Source organism: Rhopilema esculentum, chromosome 2 (genome assembly GCF_057945365.1).
Source record: "Rhopilema esculentum isolate cy_ngs chromosome 2, ASM5794536v1, whole genome shotgun sequence".
NCBI lineage: Eukaryota > Metazoa > Cnidaria > Scyphozoa > Rhizostomeae > Rhizostomatidae > Rhopilema > Rhopilema esculentum.
In genome coordinates, this window is record NC_142816.1 from 5,462,954 (window position 1) to 5,484,966 (window position 22,013).

General features: G+C 36.9%; 2 protein-coding genes across 2 annotated transcripts; both read left to right on the forward strand.

The window, feature by feature from the left end:
- Positions 1-429: 429 nt before the first annotated feature.
- LOC135695516 (soluble guanylate cyclase gcy-31) lies at positions 430-12,782 on the forward strand. The gene is made up of 10 exons (XM_065214634.2): positions 430-1,764; positions 2,592-2,788; positions 4,230-4,359; positions 5,426-5,572; positions 6,247-6,393; positions 7,472-7,637; positions 8,631-8,740; positions 9,280-9,369; positions 10,345-10,584; positions 11,179-12,782. The coding sequence occupies exons 1-10, from the start codon at positions 754-756 to the stop codon at positions 11,518-11,520; spliced, it is 2,580 nt and encodes an 859-aa protein (XP_065070706.2). The 5' UTR covers positions 430-753; the 3' UTR covers positions 11,521-12,782.
- A 2,050-nt stretch (positions 12,783-14,832) lies between these two features.
- LOC135695517 (protein zwilch homolog) lies at positions 14,833-17,860 on the forward strand. The gene has a single exon (XM_065214635.2). The coding sequence runs from the start codon at positions 14,890-14,892 to the stop codon at positions 16,957-16,959; it is 2,070 nt and encodes a 689-aa protein (XP_065070707.1). The 5' UTR covers positions 14,833-14,889; the 3' UTR covers positions 16,960-17,860.
- Positions 17,861-22,013: the final 4,153 nt, after the last annotated feature.

Below are 22,013 nucleotides of genomic sequence, written 5' to 3' on the forward strand. Positions count from 1 at the left end.
ATTTTTGCTTGAAAAAATTTCAAATCTGATTACCATTCCTATTACTTTGTTTTAAATTCTATTTGCTACTGTTCAGGAGCAGTGTTCTGCTTTTTTCACTAATCAAATACTGATAAGAATACAGCAAAACTTCAGTGTCATTCAAGAACTGGGTCATTGAAAATGGCTTTGAAAAAACAAACATTTTATAACATATTGGCTAAAACCTTTTGCGTCTGACACTCCTCAGAGCATAAAGCGTCAGAATAAGGGTCAGAAAGAACACAATGAAAAATATATACCCAGTTGTGGATCGAAATAGGCCAATTAGAAAAATGCAAGCACAAGACCGGTATAGTTGACAAATCAGTGCCGCGAGCCTAAAGAAAAATTACCACTGGAGTCCAAGAGAGAAAACGAACTCCTTCTGTCTCCAAAATGGCGGCTTTTTCGTTTGTATGTAGATCGATTCCAAAACTGCTAGATGAAAAATTAAAAATAACTCGGTCATTGAGAATACTAGCATTTAAAGGTGACTTTGAAGTTGGTTATGAGATAATAAAGGAATTCGAGCTGATTTGTTCTTAAAGGCTTGAGGCAATCAACTTTACTCGTTCCCAAAATCTGTAGTAATAGACGCACGGTCGTTTGTTCGCTTTTAATTCTCACTACGATGACTTTCCTTCATTTAGTCTAAACTTGATATTTAGCTCAACCTTGAAATGATTCCAGACTGTAAAACGAATTCTGAAACTCGTGTTGCAAAATATTTAAATGCGTTTGCAACAATGCTGCATTTTAGCAACATTCATTGTTTTTTATCCCCGAAGCACACGCAGTTGCTTTGTTTTGCATTTCACATTGGTCACATTTAATTTGCAAGTACTTAATTCAGTGTGGCAGCTGTTCTCGTCGCCGTATATTTCCGCGAAAGTACGATTTTTGTCAATTTACAAGGCATATTTGAAATATACTGGTTGTGTATTCGTCGTATGCAAAATGTACGGCTTGCTCTGTGAGAACCTCCGCAACATGATCATGCAAAAACATGGTGAAAATGTCTGGTTTCAAGTCCGCGATATGGCAGGTATCAAAAGCCAGTCTTTCGTCTTGCATAACGTATACAGCGATTCGCTGATTGCATGCATGGCTCAAGCCTATGCAGATATAACATCACAGTCTCTCGACGGCGTAATGCACGAACTTGGCGTTTCGTTCGTTTCGTTTGTCGAAACAAATGGATACAACCAATTACTGAAAGTTCTTGGTCGTAACATGCGCGATTTTCTCAATGGATTGGACAGCTTGCACGAATATCTTCGATTTAGTTACACAAAGCTAAAGCCGCCTTCGTTTTTCGTGGAAATGGAAACAGCTCGAGGAATGATTCTTCACTACAGATCCAAGCGTATTGGCTACCTCCATTATGTTGCTGGACAAATTGAGGAAGTTGGTCGCAAGTTTTACAATCTGAAAGTAGAAACCGAAGTCTTGCATTATAAACTAGATGAAAATGGCTGTCATGTCATAATGAACTTAATGTTTGATAACAAAGGGTATATACAACAGCTGGAATCAGAAGAAAATTCTCTCTGTGGTCTCTTTCTAGATATAGACATGTTCTTTGACATTTTTCCTTTTTATGTCATGTACGACCGTGGTTTAGAAATTGTTGGTGTTGGCAACGGACTTAGGAATGCTATGCCAACTGATGCTGTTCTGGGGAAAAAACTTACAGACGTGTTTCATGTCATTCGCCCGACATTCGAATTCACGTGGAAAAACGTTAGTTAATTTTTTGCCTTATTCATTGTGCCTAATTTGAATAATAGGTTATATCAACTATGGTTAAAGCTTTTAGAAGCTACTTCTAACAGCATATGAATCAGAAAAAGAAGAATGTTTAAGTCGTTTTCAAGTATATTGGCTCGATTGTATTGATTTTACAGTAACCTTTTCGATTGAATTAAGTATCAATATGATTTTATCAAACAAAACAAAATAAGATATCAGATTTCCATAATCAGTTGTAGGCAATGCACCAATACTCTTTTGAAACAACTCTCTATTGTTAGTTGCTTATCTTGAAATTTGCTGCCTGTTGTTTGTCAATTGTTTACACAGATGGATTCTAATCAATTCTAATCAAATGTTTACGTATCCATAGTAACAATTCGTGTTGTTGCTGTTATTGTTGTTGTTTGCATGTTAATTCGCGTAAATAGAAAAAAAATCGACGCCAGTTTAAAACTAAATTAAAGCAGTGTTAACAACATAATTTGAATTTGACGTAGATAGAAAGAGTACAGAGATAGAACGAGCGAATTATATCAACGAAGTTTGAGCATAGCCCGCTATCAAGTGTTATATTTCGCTCAAAACTTCGTTAATATAATGTGCTCTTTCTTTCTACGTACAATTTTATCACAGATTCAAAGTTATATTTCTTCATGATATTGTACGACACACAATCAATGGTACATTGAGAGTGGTTGTTTTTGCATATGAAGTTTGCATACGATATTGCATATGAAGTTTGATTGGAATGATTTTGATCAGGTTATTTCTCCAAGTTTTGAAGAAATTTGTTTGAAAATCATTTTCTTTCGAAGGTCATTCATACTAATGTGATCTTTGAGCTGCTTTCTAAGACGTCATCATCAAAAGAAGGCGGAGACGTGAATGCGGATGGCCAAGAACCTTTGAAGCGCACGAACAGAAACAGCCAAAACCTTGATGGCTTGCATTTAAAAGGTCACATGATGTTTATTCAAGTGCTAGAAATGATGCTGTTCTTAGCATCACCTGTGTAAGTCTGTGAATTATTCCCTTCTTTGTTGTTTGCATTTTGCGTATTACAATGCTATTTTTAGCTGTTACTTTCTAGCACCTTTTTGCCACCTGCACTTTTGGTGTGATATGGCTGAATAACAGCCGAAATGGCAAATGAATTATTAAATGGGGCTAGATAGAGTAATTTTTGACTGCTCTGGAAATAACTATCAGACCTTTTGATAATGGTTTGGATGCTTAGGAGCTATGGTGTGAATGCTTTATTGCCCTGAAAGGGGTTGTGTCGTTGAAGCGAAAGAAAGTTTTCCTTCTTAAAGTATTTTGAAATAGATAAAAAAATCCAGCTTCTTGCTGACACTTTTTCGAGTTCACAAGATTTGTCAGTCTTCAAGATCCCGCTAATCAAATATAAAAATCGTCAAGATTAACACGATGATTTGCAATTTCAGTAGAATCGATTCCTTTTTTTCATTAAATATCAAAGTAGATATCAAAACGATTATCTAAGGATGTAGCTAAGCAATTATCAAAGCGACATTGAGTTTTATATCTGAAGTAATTCTTGTGAACCATACTTTCACTTGTATGTGAAATGCGATTCATCAATTTAGACTTCTAGAGTTAAAACTGTTTTGTGGGCACTTTCAATTTTTAATGCGATCTTCATCTGTAGGAGAACTGCTTTTAGAAGTAACAGATGCCAAAGTCAAAATTTCAAGTTTTGAGACAAAACTTTTAACAAAAGAATCTCCAACATTGATTCATCCTTTTTTCAAAACTGGTTGCAGTGTCTGCATTTTCAAATAGTCTTCTCCTAATATAAAGGCTTGTATTGAAAGAAGACTATTTCTTTCAATATATTGTCCAGTCAGAAAAGGAAAATCGTGTTGGACATCATTGCTATACAATTGAGCCTGATCGATCGAGGCCTTTTTTTGGCTAATAAGACATAGAAGTAAGGGACAGTAGCGGCGCCACGGGGGGGACTGGGGAAGACACGTCCCCCCAGTTCTCGGCAGGATCAATTTTGTATTTTGTCTAAATCCGATGAGAAAATGTTGGGGGAGGGGTAATGTTTCGGCAACCTACTTTTTATGATGTAATGCCATGATTTTGAACTGCTTTCACATAGCCAAAAGTGAGTCATGGGCGTTCCCTTCAGGTAAAAATGGCGTTCCTTGTTAGTAAAAGAGCGTTTTCTGGTGCTGAAAAGGGAGTGGCCTAGAATCTTTTGTTTTGTCCCCCCTAGAGCGTAGTGGCTGGCGCCGCCATTGGGAAGGGAGGTAAAAAGAATACAAGTGGCTTGGAAAAGAAAGCTAAAATAAATATTCAGCATGCTTTTGTTGCATTGATCGCTTCGAGCGTGAATCTCAGCGTTTCAACTATTTATATGTTTTTCTGTGCTATTTTGTATACAAATCAGAATTTAATTTATTGATGAACGATTAATCTTTTAGCTTGGATAGTCTGGACACAATGCATAACATGGGTGTTTTCGTAAACGATTTGGCTTTGCACGATTCATCGAGAGATCTCGTGTTACAGACGGTTCATCAGTCAGCTGAGCTAAAGCACGCTTTGGACAGTGTAAGTAGGCAAAGACAGTGAAATTCTTATGTCTTTTTCGTCTTGTTAGTGACAAAAGGATAGAGAAGAAAGTCGAACACAGATCTCCAAACAGAAGCTGCTCTTAGAGTAGCTGAAAATAAAGGGAAACGAGCCAAAGGGTAGTTGAAGTGGTTCCCGCTTAGTTTACCCCTCCCCCGCTCCCCTGTTTTTTGGGACAACTGGACTCTAAGCAAAGCATGTCAGTCATTCAATAAAAGGGAAGCAAGAGACTATAACATAAGCAAGGTGAAAAATGCTGAAACTCATATGTACAAAGATTTGGCTAGATCTATGTTTTATGTCCTATGTAGTTATAAAAGCAAAAGTAAAAAGTTTAAGAAAAAGGAGCAATAAAAGTGTTTTTTTCTTCTGATAAGGAGTCGTTTGTCTATTAAAAACCATGGAGTGAGGGTATGTAACAGGACCAATCACATACTAAGTAGTAATCACGTGATATGCAAATCATTTTAGTTAATCAGTCAATTGTAAATAAGTTTGAGGATGATGATTCAAAGAATAGACGCAAGTTTTTCTTTATCTCCATCGTTCTACAATAACAACCCATCACAAGTGCTAACTCCCCCATCCGATTCAGTTGCGTACCCAAGGGGAGAAATAGGGAGTCCGGACCAATATGATCCTCGAGATTTGTCCAAAAATGATGTAAAACTCATTGGGGGGGGGTGCAGTATACTGTATGCTTGTATCAATAACAATTGTAAAATACTTTGCTATTTACCGTAGCTAACACTAATAAAATAATGGGGGGAAATTTTGCAAAAAGAGCGTTTCCCCGCATTTGCAAGTGTCTGAAGGGCGTGGTCAAAAATTCTGGGGGCCCCGCCCCAGACCCCCCCCTCCCCCACTGCTGCAGCCCTGGGAACGCCACTGATCCGATTAAGTACCAAGCAAATGTTTTCTATAGTAAAGTGCTTCTTCAATTAGGTAACTAAAGTAAACATAGCAATTCAAAAAGATACTTTTATTGAATCTAGTTGTAGTCCTGCACAATTTACAAGAGGAAAATTTTGCGGAACCGTTTTAGGAACGCTCGAAAAGCAATCTTCTAGAAGATAGTGTACAGTGCTTGGAAATGGAGAGAAAAAAGGCGGACTCGTTGCTGTATCGCATGATACCAAAGCAAATAGCAGAAAGGCTGAGACAAGGAGAGTCAGCTTTGGATACATGTGAGGTGATGAGTCCGGCAATTTGTTCTTTTTCTTGTTTTTGACCAACGTCTTCTACACTCAGTCTTGTTATGTATCTGATCGAGTATCAAAGGGATAGGTTGAAACTAATCTATCATCTGTGTCTTGTTTAACATCTGCAAAGGAGCTTGTGGCATCAATATAGTAGCGTAAAGCGAGGATATGCTGATGTTCTAGGAAAAGGAGAAGAGAATCTATTCACATAGGAAACTGTATTGGCTTTAAAGAACAATTTTTTGGCGGTACAAAATTTGAAAATCGCTTTGGAAAGAGCAAACAATTTACAACATACTAAAAGCTTTTTTGTCTGACACTCCTCAAAGCATAAAACGTCAGAATAAGGGCCCGAAAGAACATTATGGTGAATATATTTCCAATTGTCTATCAAAATAGGCTAATCAGAGAAACGCAAGCATGTGATAGGTATAGAAATAGCTTGAAAGGAGAAATAAAGATGACTAACCACGACCCTTGTCAACCTTATCACTGATGACCAATTGGAGAGCAGGGGTATCACAAAACCAAAACAAGCAATGCTTTATGTTTTAGAAGGCGAGTTTGCTCAATTTGAGGAATTTTCATAGCGGAATATGTTCAGATGTACTAAAAAAGTCTTTATTACTTACCATTTATTCACTATTTACTTTTTTTTCCTAAGACGTTTGAAAATGTGACAATCCTCTTCAGTGACGTGGTTGGCTTCACAAAGATCTGCACAAAAATTTCGCCAATGGATGTTGTCACCCTGCTCAACTCGATGTACATAAAGTTCGATCAATTAAGTGTAAGATATCGTGTTTATAAGGTATGTGTTGAACTCTCTGTTTAAAATACCTTTTTTATTCTGAAATAAAACAATTTTAGCTGAGTGTTTACTTTTAATGATATACTTTTAATGATGTTCGATTTATCAGCAAAATAAATTCAATTTTCATCTCTATGCGATTTAAAGCAAGTCGAATTAAGATATCTTTTCTCAACAATCGGTCCAAAACTTAAATCGATTTCTACAATTTTAAACAAAGCTAGAGAAAAACTAAGAATAAAGGTATTTGCAGATTAATTCTTAGCTTTATATAAGAGCAAATTTTATACGAATGTCGTGGTTCAAGATTGGTGACATTTAAAAGTCAACGGAGAAAAAATAGCAAGGTTCAGAATTGATTATTTGTGTTGCTTTGAGCAAACAAGTAAAACTGTCTGTCATGCAAAAAATTTTAGTAGTACAAGTCATGCTTATATTGTGCTTGTTTGTTTATTATAATGCTTGACAAATATTCAGAATGTTCAGGCTCAGAATATTAAGGCACTGTTTTATCAAATTATTTTGTTTTTATGTCAATAGTATCTTTTTCAATTTAAAGCTTGGACTGATATTGTTTTGTATTTCAGTTGTGTGTGATCACGGGCTGAAAGCACTGAGAGATTTTTCACCCCGTCTTCCATGTTTTGTTATTCTACATCTGCTACTGAAATACTTACGCTCCATCTTTCAATAAGGGGGGGGGGGTGGGCTGACACGTTGTACGATATGTGATGCATACTTACCAGCTTGTATTAGGGTATTTTCCTCAAAAAATTGTGCCAAGGATTGTAGTAAAATGTTTCTCTGTTCCTGTGTCAAATCATTGGACCTTTGAATAAGTCACAGATTTGGGTACTCAAGCCCTTTTCTAATTTCATCCACTGAGATTGCTTATGTTCATCCTCCTTAATAAACAATATATCAAAAGCAACGCATAAAACAATGCAATAATTGCATACATCATTAGATTTAGATCTTGTACGCTAACTTTAAATAAATTATTTATCACATTACGTTTTCTATTTTTGCGTACTTGCTGAATACAAAGCTTCCAATCGCCATTTTCTTGATCTTCCAGGTTGAGACTATCGGCGATGGTTATATGTTGGCTGGCGGTATTCCAACAAGAACCCGGAAGCATGCCGATAATGTTGCTGACATGGCTTTGAAAATGCTGAAGGTGATCAAGTCAATACCGAACCCGGATTCAAGTGAGCCCGGAAAACATATAGAAATCCGCACCGGTAGGTTTCTCGTAATACTGGCGCTCCTTCTAGCCATGTTCCTTTTCTTCAATATTATTGATGGAAATGTGTTGATTACAGCGTTTACAGAGGTTTATTGTAAAGAAATGTCGAGTGCACAACTTGCTGACAGGTGTGGGATTCAGTTTCAATTTTAGCTTCAGGTTCTAATTTCTTAACATATTAGCATCATTATCACATCACTGAATATATAACAGAATACAACAAAGACTTTAGCGAGGTATTGACTAAAGAACAAGATACTTAATGAATAAAAGTGAAGTTGATTTTATTATGGCTACAATCATTTAAATGGAATTCACAGATGACGCTCTTTTCGCAACATATGGCCATATTATCTAAAGTCCGGTTACCAGCCTCAATGAAAAATAAACTTCAATTAATTCTTCACCACGCTGCCCTAAAGAAATCGAATCTGCTCAATTGCGAATGATTACAATTGTTAATTGAAAATCTAAAGGGAACTATTAAAAATTGTACAATTGGAAAAATCTTTTTAAGAAATATCTTACGTTGTCATATTATCCTACCTTGTCTTATCTTACTTAAAGTCTAAACAATTTTTTGGCGGTACAAAATTTGAGACTAGCTTTGAAAGAAGCAAACATTTTACAACATACTTAAAGCTTTTTTGTCTCATACTCCTCAGAGTGTAAAAAATCAGAATAAAGGTACAAGAATACGTCAGAATTAGGAAATCACGTATACTCTGAGGGGTGTCAGGCGAAAAAGATTTTGGTATGTTGTAAAATGGTTGCTTTTTTTCAATGCCATTTTCATATTTAAAGTTCAACCAATATACAAATAATTTCTGGTATTTTGTTAATTGATCTTTACTTATAATCCTGTACCTGAAATAACTAATCTATTATCTTTATAGCCAACTCGTTTCGTGTTTTTCTAAAGTGTCTTACTTTTAATTCTGCGTTTTACCGTACTTAGTGCTATGATGATAAAGTATCGATTTTTAAGGCATCCATTCTGGTATGGTCGTGGCTGGTGTTGTTGGAGTGAAAATGCCTCGTTATTGCCTCTTTGGTGATACCGTGAATATTGCATCTAAGTTAGAATCAAATGGATCTGTAAGTAACAATATAATTAATATTGTCAGAATTCTACTTCTGCTCACTTCCTCTTTTATGAATTTAGCATTTCTAAAAAGTATTTTCTTCTGTAAAGCAGGTAAAGAAGGAAAAAAACAGGTGTTGTGAGAACATGACAGAACATTCAGTTTATCGTGTACCTCGCTAACTGTCTATTTTCTAGTTATTCTTATGTATGCATTGCTACTCTAATGTATACATAAGTCATAACATTGCAAGAGGTATAGTTAGCAAATAAATTGAGTACCAGAATGAAATAACATTGTTTGATTCTCAGATAGTTCCCTGTTCGCCGCACTATTCTTTCTAAACAAAACTAGACCAGGAGGAAGTGTTGAGGTGTAGTGATCAGGATGCAATCACATTGAAAAATAAAACATTTCAGTTATCAAAGGTGGTGTAAATAGAGAAATTCTAAAAAATTGGAAGCCTTTCTTCAAAATGTTTAAGGAAACGGCGTAGATTCCAAGGCTGAAGCTCCAGTAAAAACTTTTACAGTCATTTTTTTATAATTTTAGCCTAATGCGTGCCACATCAGTGAGACGACATTAAAGGCACTTACCCCTGGAAAGTATTATACAATGCCAAGAGGGAGCATGGATGCAAAGGTATCATGCAGTTCTTAATAGCAATGTGCTCCATCTTACCTTGTTGTTGTTGCGTACGTAGACATAATTGTGATTCAACCATAGTTGCGATTCCAGGTTACCATGAAATGTGTTCCTTAAGTCTTTTAGAACTAAGCTAAAGAACCAGTGGAAAAAGTTAACCATATGCTTCCCCTTTCTTTGCAATTTCTAGATTCTACAGTCCGTATTAACAATCCTTTTTCTAAGACCTAGTTTAAAGACCCATGAAACATTAATCGTGCACCTCCCCTTTCTCTGCAAGATCTAGATGCTGTATTCTGTATATACATACACCTGCTTAATCTAGTGGACTTAATTAATTGGATAGATCGAGCGTGTTTGGGATCTGCCTTCTTTTCTTGCCCTTTATTTAGGCTTTTGTCCGTATTAAGCATCCGACCTAATTTGTAGGCGCATTAGTACTAAAGTGGCGATCTCAGAAAGTTATTCTGGGGTTCCAAAAATGTTTCATGAATAGGTTAGCTATAAGAGTTTAATGAGAGTTAAAGTATAAGTCACTTTTGGGATTTTTCTTGAAAAAACGGTATCTCAAGCTATCTTAAAACCAAATAGGCAAACAGGATGAATTATTTAATGTGTAATATATCATTTAATATTTGTCATAGAGTGTTATATTTTCGCTCAAATTTCACAAGCACATCCAAAGCTCCTTACATCTTTTGACTTTGACTAAAGGAAAATTGATATACTGCCTGCAAGCCTCTCTAGTCCGTGCCCTGTGTAGGAGGGAAGGGAGGAGTGTTGAAGGTGTGCTTCAAATTTCCATGACGAGTAATGACAAGAAAATAATAATGACGAGTTTTTTGAACATCTGGGGGTGTTTTCGTGGATAGTATTGGGGCTTCTGAGGGAGTTTTCTTGGCGAGTATCTTTTGCTTTATCCTCGATTTTGTTGGATGCGAATTAAATTGTAAATTTACAAAAATTCAACAGCAAGGGATTTGCATCAAAACACATTGGCTGATGGGATTGGCGGGTGATCAAGATGTTAACTTGGATCCGGGTGACACATTATCGATTGTGCGGCCGTCGTCCCGGAATCAACCAGATCCTATACCGGTATTTTCTGCTGCATGTCAAAGAATCATATCTAGGCCTTATACTGCTAACACCCCGGACGAAGGTGATTTGGTCGGATCACCATCAAACTTGCTGTCACAGTTCACATTTCAGGTTTGTTCAAAGCCCTTAATACGTTGCTCAGACCACTTAATATGTTACAAGACTTGAAGTACGGATACTTTGGATTCTTTCGTTGAAAGAACTGCTTCATCATTCTTAGTTCTTAAAGAAGGCACAATCGAATCCCGTTAAGCCGGACCTTCAATGGAAATATGGAAATTATCGAATGTCTGATTTATCCAGGCATGCAAGGACGACTTCTTACTTCAATGAAGTAGGAAAGTTCAAAATGGAAATTGAAAATAAGTCTACCCTGGTTACAAGATTCACTCTATAAAAATAAAATATGTAAAATATGTAAAATATTTTGTAGAATGAGTCTCACTCTCTTACCTTTTATATAGTGAGTCTGGTACCCAGGGTAAAATCAGGCCTACTTAGTGAAAGTCCATTGTATCTGGTTTCAACGGGAATCAACTGTATGTTCATTAATGTCCAATTTGTGCATGGCTAGCAATCATTCTGAAACCACAGAAGGGTTAAAATCGCTTTTCGAAATTTCAGGCTTAAAGAGATATTTGAAATAAACAAACTTGACAATCAAATGACTTTTCCCTGGAATATGAAACAAAAATTGCCTTGCAGGAAATGGAGCGCTACATCCGAGAAAATGATGTCGACATTTTCTCCTCGTCTGGAAATTTAACACCTGAAAATCTTAGAGTCTCTCAAGATCTCCACCGTTTAAGCTCTGAAAACTCAATTTCAAAAAGTCCTGATGCAGTTTCAGCCAGGTCGCTCTTGTCTGTGCAGAATCGGGACCAGATGCAAGCAGCGGAAGAAGACAGTCGAATCTCGTATAGCACGTCACCGCAAAGTGCTACTGATAACGAGGCTGACTCTGAAGAAAAGAACAATACCCCTAAAGTGGATAAACCGGTAATAAAAAGTACTAACAGGACACATAAAAATTGTTTGTTATTGTAGTTCTAAAAGCCTTTAGGTTCTAAAAATAAAGTGGGAAATGCTATAAAGATATCTGGTTATTCTTTTGCTTATTATTCATTATTTTTTTTCTAATAATATAAGATTGGTTATTCTATTGCTTAAAGAGTTTCTCAACCATTTAGATGTTTTACCTATATGATAGTATCCTTTCCGAATATGATGTTGTTGTTGTTTCTTGCTGTTGTTGTTGTTTCTGTTATTTTGGAGCTGTTGTTGTTGTATATTGCAATTGTGGTTGCGGTCATTCATGTCACTTTTGTTCTGGCTTCTGTTTTTGTTTCTAGTTTTTTCTTTGTTTTTAACGTGATCTATATCCAAGGTTCATCGTCAATAAGCTAGGCTTTAAACAATTTCTACCTACGTTTCTCTGAACCCTCGACTATGGTTTTTGTATAGATCTCTCCTCCGCAGCTTACTACAAGCTTCAACAGACTGCACTTGAAAGATTTTTCTATCATTCATTTATACTAAATCTTGCTAAGAAGTGGGAAATTAGGCCACTCTCCGCCAGCCTTAAGAATCCAAAAAGTGTTTACTTTCCTACGGATGATACATTTAAGCTCTGAAAACCTTCCAAAGAGAGGCAATAAAACAATGTGGGTTTTGGGTGTGACTCCTTCAGTTTTTTGTTTTCTTATAAACAGAGGGCAGAACATCAAACCGAAACTATACTATAAGGACAATAAATAAGAATACGGACAAAGAACTACTTTATGTTCAATTTATACTCCATCTTTCCTCTTTAATGTCCCTGCATTGTTTGTTTGTTACAAAAAGGAGTTGTCACTGGTCCTGTAATGGTCCTGGAATGAGGGAGCATAAAAGCTTTGGGGTCTCAATATGCTAATAGTTAAACGCAAGAAAATTTTTCGTATGGTTTTAGAATAATTTGGAAATAATTGGGAGGCCCACTCAGTCTCCTGTGTCCCTGCGGTCCCTTGACAATTTCAGTAGTCCTGAATGAAAAAGCTAATACGATTTCAGTAGTCCTGAGTGTCCTCTTTTGTTGTAAATTCATTGCTTTCTGGATTGTACCAGGCATGCTCAGTTAGTTAAGGCCAAATTATGCTAGTGTAAATTGTTATGTTCAAAATATTTTTTATTTCTGAAGCAAATCAGAGAATGATAGTAGTTTGGTTTATACTCCAAATTCAAACAGATTCGCAAATTCTGTTTTCAACGTAAAACATTTATTGTCATTTGAATATCCTCAAATTTGGCCATAATTTCCTTTAATTTATGCCACTGTTCAGTGGATTAAAATCCCAAGAAAAAGATTAACTTTATGGGTTTTTCATTAACATTTGGTTTTCAAGCGAGAACTTTCTAAATCTGCGATCCTCTTTTATTGATTTTAAGCAAGGAAAAACAATGAAAAACTTATGCCCATGAATAATTCTCTTATTTTCTTCGGCACACGACAAAGTAAGAATTCTTAATATAATTTGCTTTAAGTCTCCTAATTAAATTATGATCTGGACTGCTCAGTCTTTTAAGCTAAAATCGTCATTTAAATGCAAAAAGTGATGGCAGCTGTGTTTCAGTGATAAACAACAAAAGAATTACACTCCGTTTCAATAAGAAAATTTGTATAAGAAACGATTAGCGAACATTCAGAAAGAATTAAGAATAGATGGTACTCGCTCTTGAAGCAAAAAATTAAGAAATAGATGAATGATAGAGAAAATTGCTGGGGGCTGAGACCCCCTAGATTCGGGCAGTTGATCTTTTCGGGCAAAAATCGGGCAGGAGCCTTCTCAAAAGAAGCATCAGAAAACTACTTTAATCTTTTAAATAATGCATTAAATAATGCATTAAAAATGTTTATAAATCTCTGAGATGAGTAAAGTGGCGGTAATCGTGAGGGCTTTCAGTAGTAATGGAATAATGTTGAAGAAACCTGTTGTGTAAAAAAATAAAAAAGCGACACGAACATAGCCTGCGCCCCAGTCAACAAATGCTGCCAAATTTATAAATGTAGCCGCATTTGCGGACTGGGGCACAGGCTACAAGAACAGCAATAGCGCAAAACGTACTCGAGAGGATTGTCTAAAAGTAAAAGCAACATCTGATTTTAGTCAGCACGAGCAAGTGTCAGTTTATCAGTTTTGCACTGAATGGTGTCAGAAAGGGTTTTTGTTGTTGGATTTTACAAATTCAGTCTTCAGCGGTTGTACAAGTTGTTTAAAGAAGCTTTTGTAATTGATAAAGTCTTGGGAGAAATCTTGTGTGCTTTTGGCAGTAGCTTAAAAGAGGCACCTGGGGCCCTAAGAAAAAATCTGCTTAGGAACCTTTTAAAGAAGATCCAGTCTAAAGGTGTAGAGCACGTCAAACACAATAGCAAAATGTAAAAATGAGAATTTTTCTCGTTAACTAGAGAGGGCTGAGTTATAAAGCTTCAGTTGAAGAGCTTTGGAAGATTTGGAGAGTTATTTGAACTTGAGCAATAAATTTGAAAATATGTGCTTAAAAACATATTGGGCCCTTTTTGTTCGGGGCCCTTAGGACGTTTAGGGCACCTTGCTTATCAAACTAAGGTGTCCTAAACTGCCTTACGCCACTGGCATTAGGAAATGCAAGCGTGAATGCTAGCCTTTCAACAGAAATCATCAGAATGGATGCTTCTTCCTCCAAATAGATTCTGCAAATCAAGTAGATCAAGCAAAATATGTGTGGATTGCTTAAAATGATGCATGATGACAATGTTTCTTACTTAGTTCCACTTCCACATTCTGCTGAAGAGATGAAAATCCTGGCCACTATTCCAGCAGCATCATGTTCAGCAAAACAGACATTCAGCTCACTTAGGCACATAGGAACATATCTTCGTAACACCATACTTCGTCACACATGTCTTTGTAACACAGCAAAGACTAGACAATGTCGCCCTCTTTAATATCGAACGTTAATGTTCAAATCATGTTCTCGAAAGGTGAAAAAGATAAAGTAATCGATATATTTTGTCGCCGTCGTGGAAGAGATTCGTTTCACTTTTAATAAAAACTCGAAAGCTATTTCGTAATGTGTCATGTTTTTAAAAGATGTTTATTAGTTAGCCTAATTTTAATGGCGTTGCCAATCATTGCTTGATTACTATTCGGCGCTTTTATGTGTTGGAGTATACTCCGTAAAAATATGGATATTTGTATTTTTCGGGCAAAACTTTTTGAGCCCCCCTATCTGAACTCACCCCGTACGCCTCTGGATATGGGGAACTTTTCAATAGGTAAGAAACGATTTTTAGGTCGCAATTCTTCCAGTGACTTCTGGCATACGCTAGCATACGCCGCTGAGAGGAGTGGAACCAAGTTTTAGAAATAGGCGGGAAGAATACCGAGATCGTTGAAGATGGCGGATCACCAACGGGAAGTAGATGTTGAGTCTGTCGCACGAATACTTGAATCGCTGGCCATAAAAGATTTGGAAAGAAACAACAATGAAGTAAAGGACGAATGTACTACTAACTATTTTAATTTCAAGGACGACTTTAGCTTAAATCACGTTCCTGTCAGTCAAGAAGTTGTTTTCATCCAAGGCCTAGAAGACATTGTTGGGCCACTCAGTTCGGAACAACCAAATTCGCTTCTGATTGTCAGCAAAAAAGTAAATACTGGATCAAAAAAGTTTGATAATGACGAGAGTGACATAACAGGGGATATCAGTAATACGTCAGCGGAAGATACCGTTGACAAATTTCCAGAGATTGAACTAGGGAGCCATGACTTAAAAACACAGACAAATCGAGTTGATGTGTATACTGAAGAAATTATCAAAGCCGGACCATCTAGCAGCGCAAATGTCCAGTTTTTAGTTGAGAAATCGAAAATGCAAACGTCTAGCAGTACAAGTGTAACAAGGGTTGTCAAAGTGGATTCTCTTGCTTCACTGGCCCTGAAAGATGCAAGGTATGTCGTTTCAATTTTCACACAAGCAGTCAGAAAACTTGAGAGCACTAGGAACAAAGAAGAATTTTCACAGATGGTTTTTCCATGGGTCTTTGTAAAATGCAGTTGTGAAAGTCCTCAAAACATTAGATGGATATGCTGCACTGTTGAGAATAATACAACTGAAGGGAAACAGTATGGTGTACTAAGAACTTGTCTGGTCAAAGAAGAGTCGTCTGTATTTGATTTGCAGAAATCATTTGCAAAGAATGCAGCTCCTAAAAATATACCAGGTGAGAAAAATCTTTACTTTTCAAGATATGATATTCTGGGATCAATTTTCAAACGTGATGCAAGTGAATGCAGAAATAGCAGCATGATGTTAATTGAGTTTGCCTGGCATGAAAATACTGCACCAAATAGCCCACCACCTTTGTCAGCTGACGCTATTGCAAAGCTGAGGATAGTGCCGTCAGACCCATCATCTCCGCTGGCACCTTTGTTTTTGGAATTGATTCAGTTGGAGAATGTTGTCCATGGTGTGCAAAGCTGTATCTGGCCTGATACTAATTATACAGGTGAAGTAAGGGTTGATATTATCAACCATCTCCAGAGCTTTGTTGACGATCTCAAGAATATCAAGTGCATGGAGGACTTTGTTCCAAATGAGGAAAAGCCAGGTGATAATAATGATAATGATGATCTAGCTACAACTTTACTTGCTCATGTTCTAGATAATTTTAAACGGAAGGATTGTGACTTCAGTGATAATTTGTGGGATTTTCTAAGGAATGCCAGTTCATTTGAGGACATCTTGATTGCACTTGACCATATGTTCACATCAATTTGTACAAAGGATATACAGCCTGTCTTTGATTTAGAGAATGGTACAGAATTTGCTACCTGGATAAGAGAATTCTATAAAGCAAGTATGAACAATAAAGGGAAAGAAAAGCTCCAGGAAAAACTTGATTCAGTTTTAGAGAACAATTCTAAGGTATTTCAACTGATTGCTGAAGCAGGCCTTGAGAAATACAAACGTAGCTATGTGTCATTTTTCACAAATGAAGAATTGGCTACATTTGGACAGTTGGAGCCCATTCTAAAAAATGCAGTCTCACTTGAAGAGAAGATGGCTTTAATTTGGAAGCTTCATCATACCTTAGAGCTTGTTTCCTTTGGCAAAGCGTATTTGCATTTGAGCACAGATTATCTGAGAGTTCTTCTGAAAGCAAGTCTTGATTACCACAAGAGCAATGACGTTCCAACAAACCCACCAGTATTCTCATTATCAGTTCCTGCAGTTTCATCTTTAGCAGCTCCGTTGGTTGAAGAGTGCAGAAACATGAAGCCAGTTTTGTGGAAGTTTGTAACAAACAAAGTTTCTGGCAATCAAGGGAAGATTTCATCGATGTTCATTGTGTCAAAGTTCAATGATCTGAGGCCTGATGTAGATACCGAGTATTTGAAAAATGATGATGTTGAGATTCATACTGTGCAAGTTGCAAAGGAAAGCAAGATAAGGGTTTATTGATGCTGCTTTTGATTATTGTTTGGCATGGAAAAGTTTTCCTCTGTAAAGTGTAATGTTAGGGAAACAATTTAGAGAACAGTTTACTTTCACCTTTGAAAATTTTTGTGACAAGGAAAATTTTGGAAGAAAAGTTTTGTCAAGCAATTGCCAAAATGTTGATATCACCAAGACCTATAGCTTTTGTATTCTTTTTATCTTCTGTAAACCTGCCACCTATCTTAGCAACTTACGATTTTAGAAATTGATAAGAGATAGGTAAGAAAGAAAAGTTGCAAAACAGCACTGTAGTCTATGATCATATGAAAATGAGCCAGCAGTGCATTTCAAGATTCAGTTGTGACATATTTCAGAATTGTGAAATTTTATTTTTGCAAATAACAAAATAAGCGAATAGAAATAAGCACTAGGCAACAAAAAATGTTACAGCTTGTTCATACAGATCCTGTGTTGTCAATACTCTGGCAAGGTATCATTTAAAACATTGCAGTAGCTACCCCACCACTTAACCCCCTAGCCCCCATTGAAGCAGATTTTTTTAGGATGTTGTTCTACTTGTGGATTTTTGTTCAATGTATTTGTTGTAATCTACAGGTTTATATATGCAAAAATTGAAGCTAATTCAAATCTTTTATTTAGCAAATAAGTGGGAGGAAAACTCCCCTGCCTCCCCTATGATGCAGTTCATGAATAGCTCCCATAGCATGACTGCATAGCTTTTTGGTCACTATATGATCTTCTTAGACCATAAACATAGTCTTATTTGCTGTCATTTGGTTAGAGAGTGGTATAAACAATCTAATATCTTTACATTAATGAAACACAGCTCAATCTGTTTGTCTGTATTTGTTTATGTAACAGTTTTAGAAACGTATTTGATGTTATGTTGCATTAATATGCGAATTATGTTGTAAGTGTCCCTTGTTGCTACCTCTTTCTGCTATTTTGGTGCATTGTTATCCTAGAGTTTTTAATTTATTAGAGAAACCACTGCTGTAACAAATGCTGCCAATTTAGAAAATTGATTTAAGAAAAACACAACCAGTCAAGCGCCAACCTCTGCCAGTGGTGGCGCCAGAAATCTTCCGACAGAGGGGTTGGAGCTTCTGACAGGGGGGCTAAAATGACTAAAATAAGCAGTTTTCGTACGTTATTTTGTCAAATTAGCTCGGACAATAACCTAAAATTTTCCTCGACGGGGGGGGGGTGGGGGGTGTGGGGGCTAGATGCTTCTGACAAAGGGGCTGTAGCCCCCCCCTAGCCCTCCTCTGGTGCCACCACTGACTCTGCTTTTGACTATCTGATGGTATAGTAGCTTTTTTACAATTTTTAGGACGTTCTATGGAGAATACCAATTTCAGTTATTTTCATTTTTAATTCTTTCAAGGAGGGTTGCCCTTCAGCAGAAGCTGGTTTTCAAGTTGCCCTTCGATAAAGATATTAATTACGAGGATGCAAAGAAAAACTATTAATCAAATTAAACTAACAGGTTTGATAAAATGGATGAAAAGTCCCGAAAAACAATGTCTTGATTTCTTTTAAATTTTTATGCAATTACCTATAAATGTTCTTTAATGCCACACGATGCCATTCGAATGTGCAATGCCACTATCTGCAGCAGTAATATCTTGTAACAGCTCTGCTCAGATTTTGCTGTAAAGCCAATTAAAGAGTAGAAAATATCTAATAAACCTTTGAAAGGATAGACTGGGAATACATTGCGGATTTTCATCTGTGTTATTAAGAAATTATGTAAAAATAAATGAAAATTGGCCTTTGAAATGTGCTATTCGATCAAGCAGCTCGTTCTTTGCCGACATTGGAAGTGTTGCTAGACTGGCTAGGAAATGACAGGTTAGGAAAGCATCAAGAAACCGAACGGGCTGGAATAAGGCCGCACTGGCTGAAATAAGGCCGCACTGACTGAAATAAGGCCGCACTGACTGAAATAAGGACGCACTGGCTGGAATAAAGCCGCGTTGGCTGGAGTAAAGCCGCACTGACTGGAAAATTAACAACAATTAATATGCGTCTGTGAACGTTTTCTCGAGATTCGAGAGTAGACAATTTGAAGCTTTTTGGTTTGGTTGCGGGAAGAGAAGTAAAGCAATTGATTAAATAGCTTGGAAAACCACATTAAGTTGCTTTCTGTTTCACATAATAACATGCTTTCCTTGTTCTTTGAAAACCGTAAAATGTAATTGTAGTACTTTTCGTTGGTTTTCATTCACAATGTTGACTGTTTTTGTAAAATCGACTTCACTGCATTTTGCTTGCTGAGCTGCAAGCCTCTGGATTTGCAATTATTTTCGCGGTGTGGTTTCTACAAGCAAGCTTGGTTCTCGAAATCATAGAATCATAAGGTTTAGGATATGAATGGATACATAATTTATGAAGGCTTTACCTGTCATTGATTGGGTTAAACGATACTGAGATGCATGCTAAGAGTTGGATCATGTTAACGAATATTTTAATGTTCTTAGCTCTCATGGTGCTATGTCTGAAGGCTACTGTTCAATTTCCTGAATTTTCAGCGAGGAGATAACCGAGGAACTAACTCAATTTTGGCGAAATTTTGTGTACATGATCTTGTTGGATATTTCTAATTAGAAGAAACGGTTAGCTGCCGTGTCATGACAGAGTATCGAGTCGTCAACAGAAAATACATTCTCAGCGCATACCAAGCACAGCAAAAGAAGCATTTTTTGAATGCAGCCAGAAGCAATCTAATTGTGTTATACGCAAGAAATCGCGAGAACATAATGGAAAGCGATTCATATGATGGCTGTTGCCCAAAATGAATTTTGCTGAAATCACAGCAAACGAAATAACGGCAAACTGCCAAGCATTTTAAAATTTTTGATATTCAATCGATTCTTCCTGAAGTTTTTTGGCTAACATGTTTTGAAAAGCAGGATTTTCAATTTCGGAGGATCTACTCCTTTATTTTGGCTTGGTGTTGTTAAATGGCAGAAAATGGGATACTGACTTTTTGTTATTTCAAAAAGAACAAAAACAAGATAAAAGTGTGAAAAAGACAAAAGATCTCTAGAGATTCAATGAAAATTTGATATGGATGAAAATATACTGCAGATGTGTTTTGCACCTGAGGAGACAGATGGCTTTCGACAAAGTTGATATCTTAAACCTGACCCACATCTCATGTTGAAGTTGTTACTCGTGTTTTATGCTCGAAGTTCTTACTCGTACTTAAAGATCTACCTGTTGTCAAGAATCTAGGTTTGTTGAACTATATTCACCAGTTTTCTCAGATTATAAACACTTATAGAATTTGTCGGTTCAGTGTATAGAATTTTTCGCCTCCAAGCTGCGTACCCGAATAACTTTGTACCCAAAATGGCAAAATCTGATAAATACTTTAAAAGAAATGGACGAGTATTCAAGTTTGATAACACACCTGTCCATATATATTCTAACGAAACTGTCAAGCGAACGAAGTTCCTTCCTAAAAGGCATTGCGATGATGATTTAGACGAAAAGTCTGTTGATAGCATAGACAAATTTTGGACAAATTTTGCAAGGGTAAGAACACCCCGAAACCGCGAGTCATTAGAAAAGGATTGCAGCATGATTCGTAGCATACGAGAACGAGTTGTCCGGGGGTATGTCCATGATGAAGTTCAGTTAAACGATGGAAAGATTGTTTCGCAGTTATACTCACAGTATATTAAGGATACCAAAAGCTTGCTCATGGATTATTTAGACCCGAAACACAGTCGAGATGTCTGTAACAAAGGATGGTTTCTTAACGATGTCAGTGAGACTGGGAGAGAATTCGCGCAGTTTCTTTCTTCAAGATGGCAGGCACGAAAGCCGGAAAACCCATTTCCTTGCAAAAGTTCCTGCTGCAAATCGAAAGCAACAGCAAGAATTGAAAACAGCCCAGTCAATGTTAAAAAGAATGTCAGGTTTAACACACCATCAAGCTACATAGAAAAGTTATCGAGTATAGAAGACGAGCCAGGATTAAGTGACACAGGATCTCAATGTTATCTGGAGACGACAGAGGAAGGCTCCATTAACACATCTTTAACTGCTGTTGCTCTTGCAAACCACGTGAATATCCCTAGATCCACTCATTCTTCACAAGCAAGGCTACACCCAATAGCCGAGAATGGGCGAGATGACTTTACAAAGACAGCCTCAGCTAATGTCATAGATAAATATCCTATGAATGGGGAACTGCGTGAAAAAGATCCGGCTAGTTCGGATGAATTAAAAATTAAGAATCCTCTCGGATTCACTCAGCTTCAAAGGCAAACAGCTAGTAATACTGCTTTCGTCAAAGAAGCCTTTGTTGTAGAGAAGTTACCGAATAAACTATCAGCTTCCAACTTAGATGCGTCACATAAACGTAAGAACTCTAGCACGATACAAAGGAGTGGAGATGGACATAAAAGCGACATAGGCCACGTGAAATCGAACTTTATAGGCACATGGAGCAAAAGTGTTCGATTACTTCGTGGAGTTAAATTTGTTACAGTATTGGACAAAGTGGATAAAAGAAAAGAAGGGCTGCAGTCACCTGGGTGCCTTGGTATCTTACCCATCAGTGCCATGCCAACGCGGCTTTCAGAGACACCAGAATCATGTGGACGTGGGTCGCCTTCGAATCTGCAGAAGCATGATTTTAAAAGCAAGCGTAGTACTGGGAGGAAAACATTGTTGCCACCAGCAAAAGCTGTTAGGAAAAGCAGTATGGCTGAAGGAAGTGAAAGAAGGAATATCACATCACCGAAAAAATCTGCTAAAGAAAAATGCCATTATGGTAGTTTAGGGGTAGGAAAAGTCGCGGAAGTAACGACTGTCAGTTCTTATGTCAGATACCAGTTTGATATGCCTGACGATCTAGATGATAGTTTGGAACATTTACGGCTTCATGGATATTTAAAAAGCTAATCGATTACATTGCCTATGTTTAATAATATTTAGCCTTTAATTAAGTTATTTTAAGCAAATGTGTTCACAAAGAGGCAAATAGTAAATAGAAAGTTTTGAAACGTAGCACACTTCAAATTTTTTCAGGATCCTTTGGT

Excerpts from the sequence above, each read along its gene's own strand:
- LOC135695517 (XM_065214635.2), top strand. The coding sequence starts at position 14,890 with ATGGCGGATCACCAACGGGAAGTAGATGTTGAGTCTGTCGCACGAATA.
- LOC135695516 (XM_065214634.2), top strand. The coding sequence starts at position 754 with ATGCGTTTGCAACAATGCTGCATTTTAGCAACATTCATTGTTTTTTAT. Across the intron at positions 7,638-8,630 it reads ACATATAGAAATCCGCACCG|GCATCCATTCTGGTATGGTC; the intron begins GTAGGTTTCTCG and ends TCGATTTTTAAG. Across the intron at positions 9,370-10,344 it reads GAGGGAGCATGGATGCAAAG|CAAGGGATTTGCATCAAAAC; the intron begins GTATCATGCAGT and ends AAAATTCAACAG.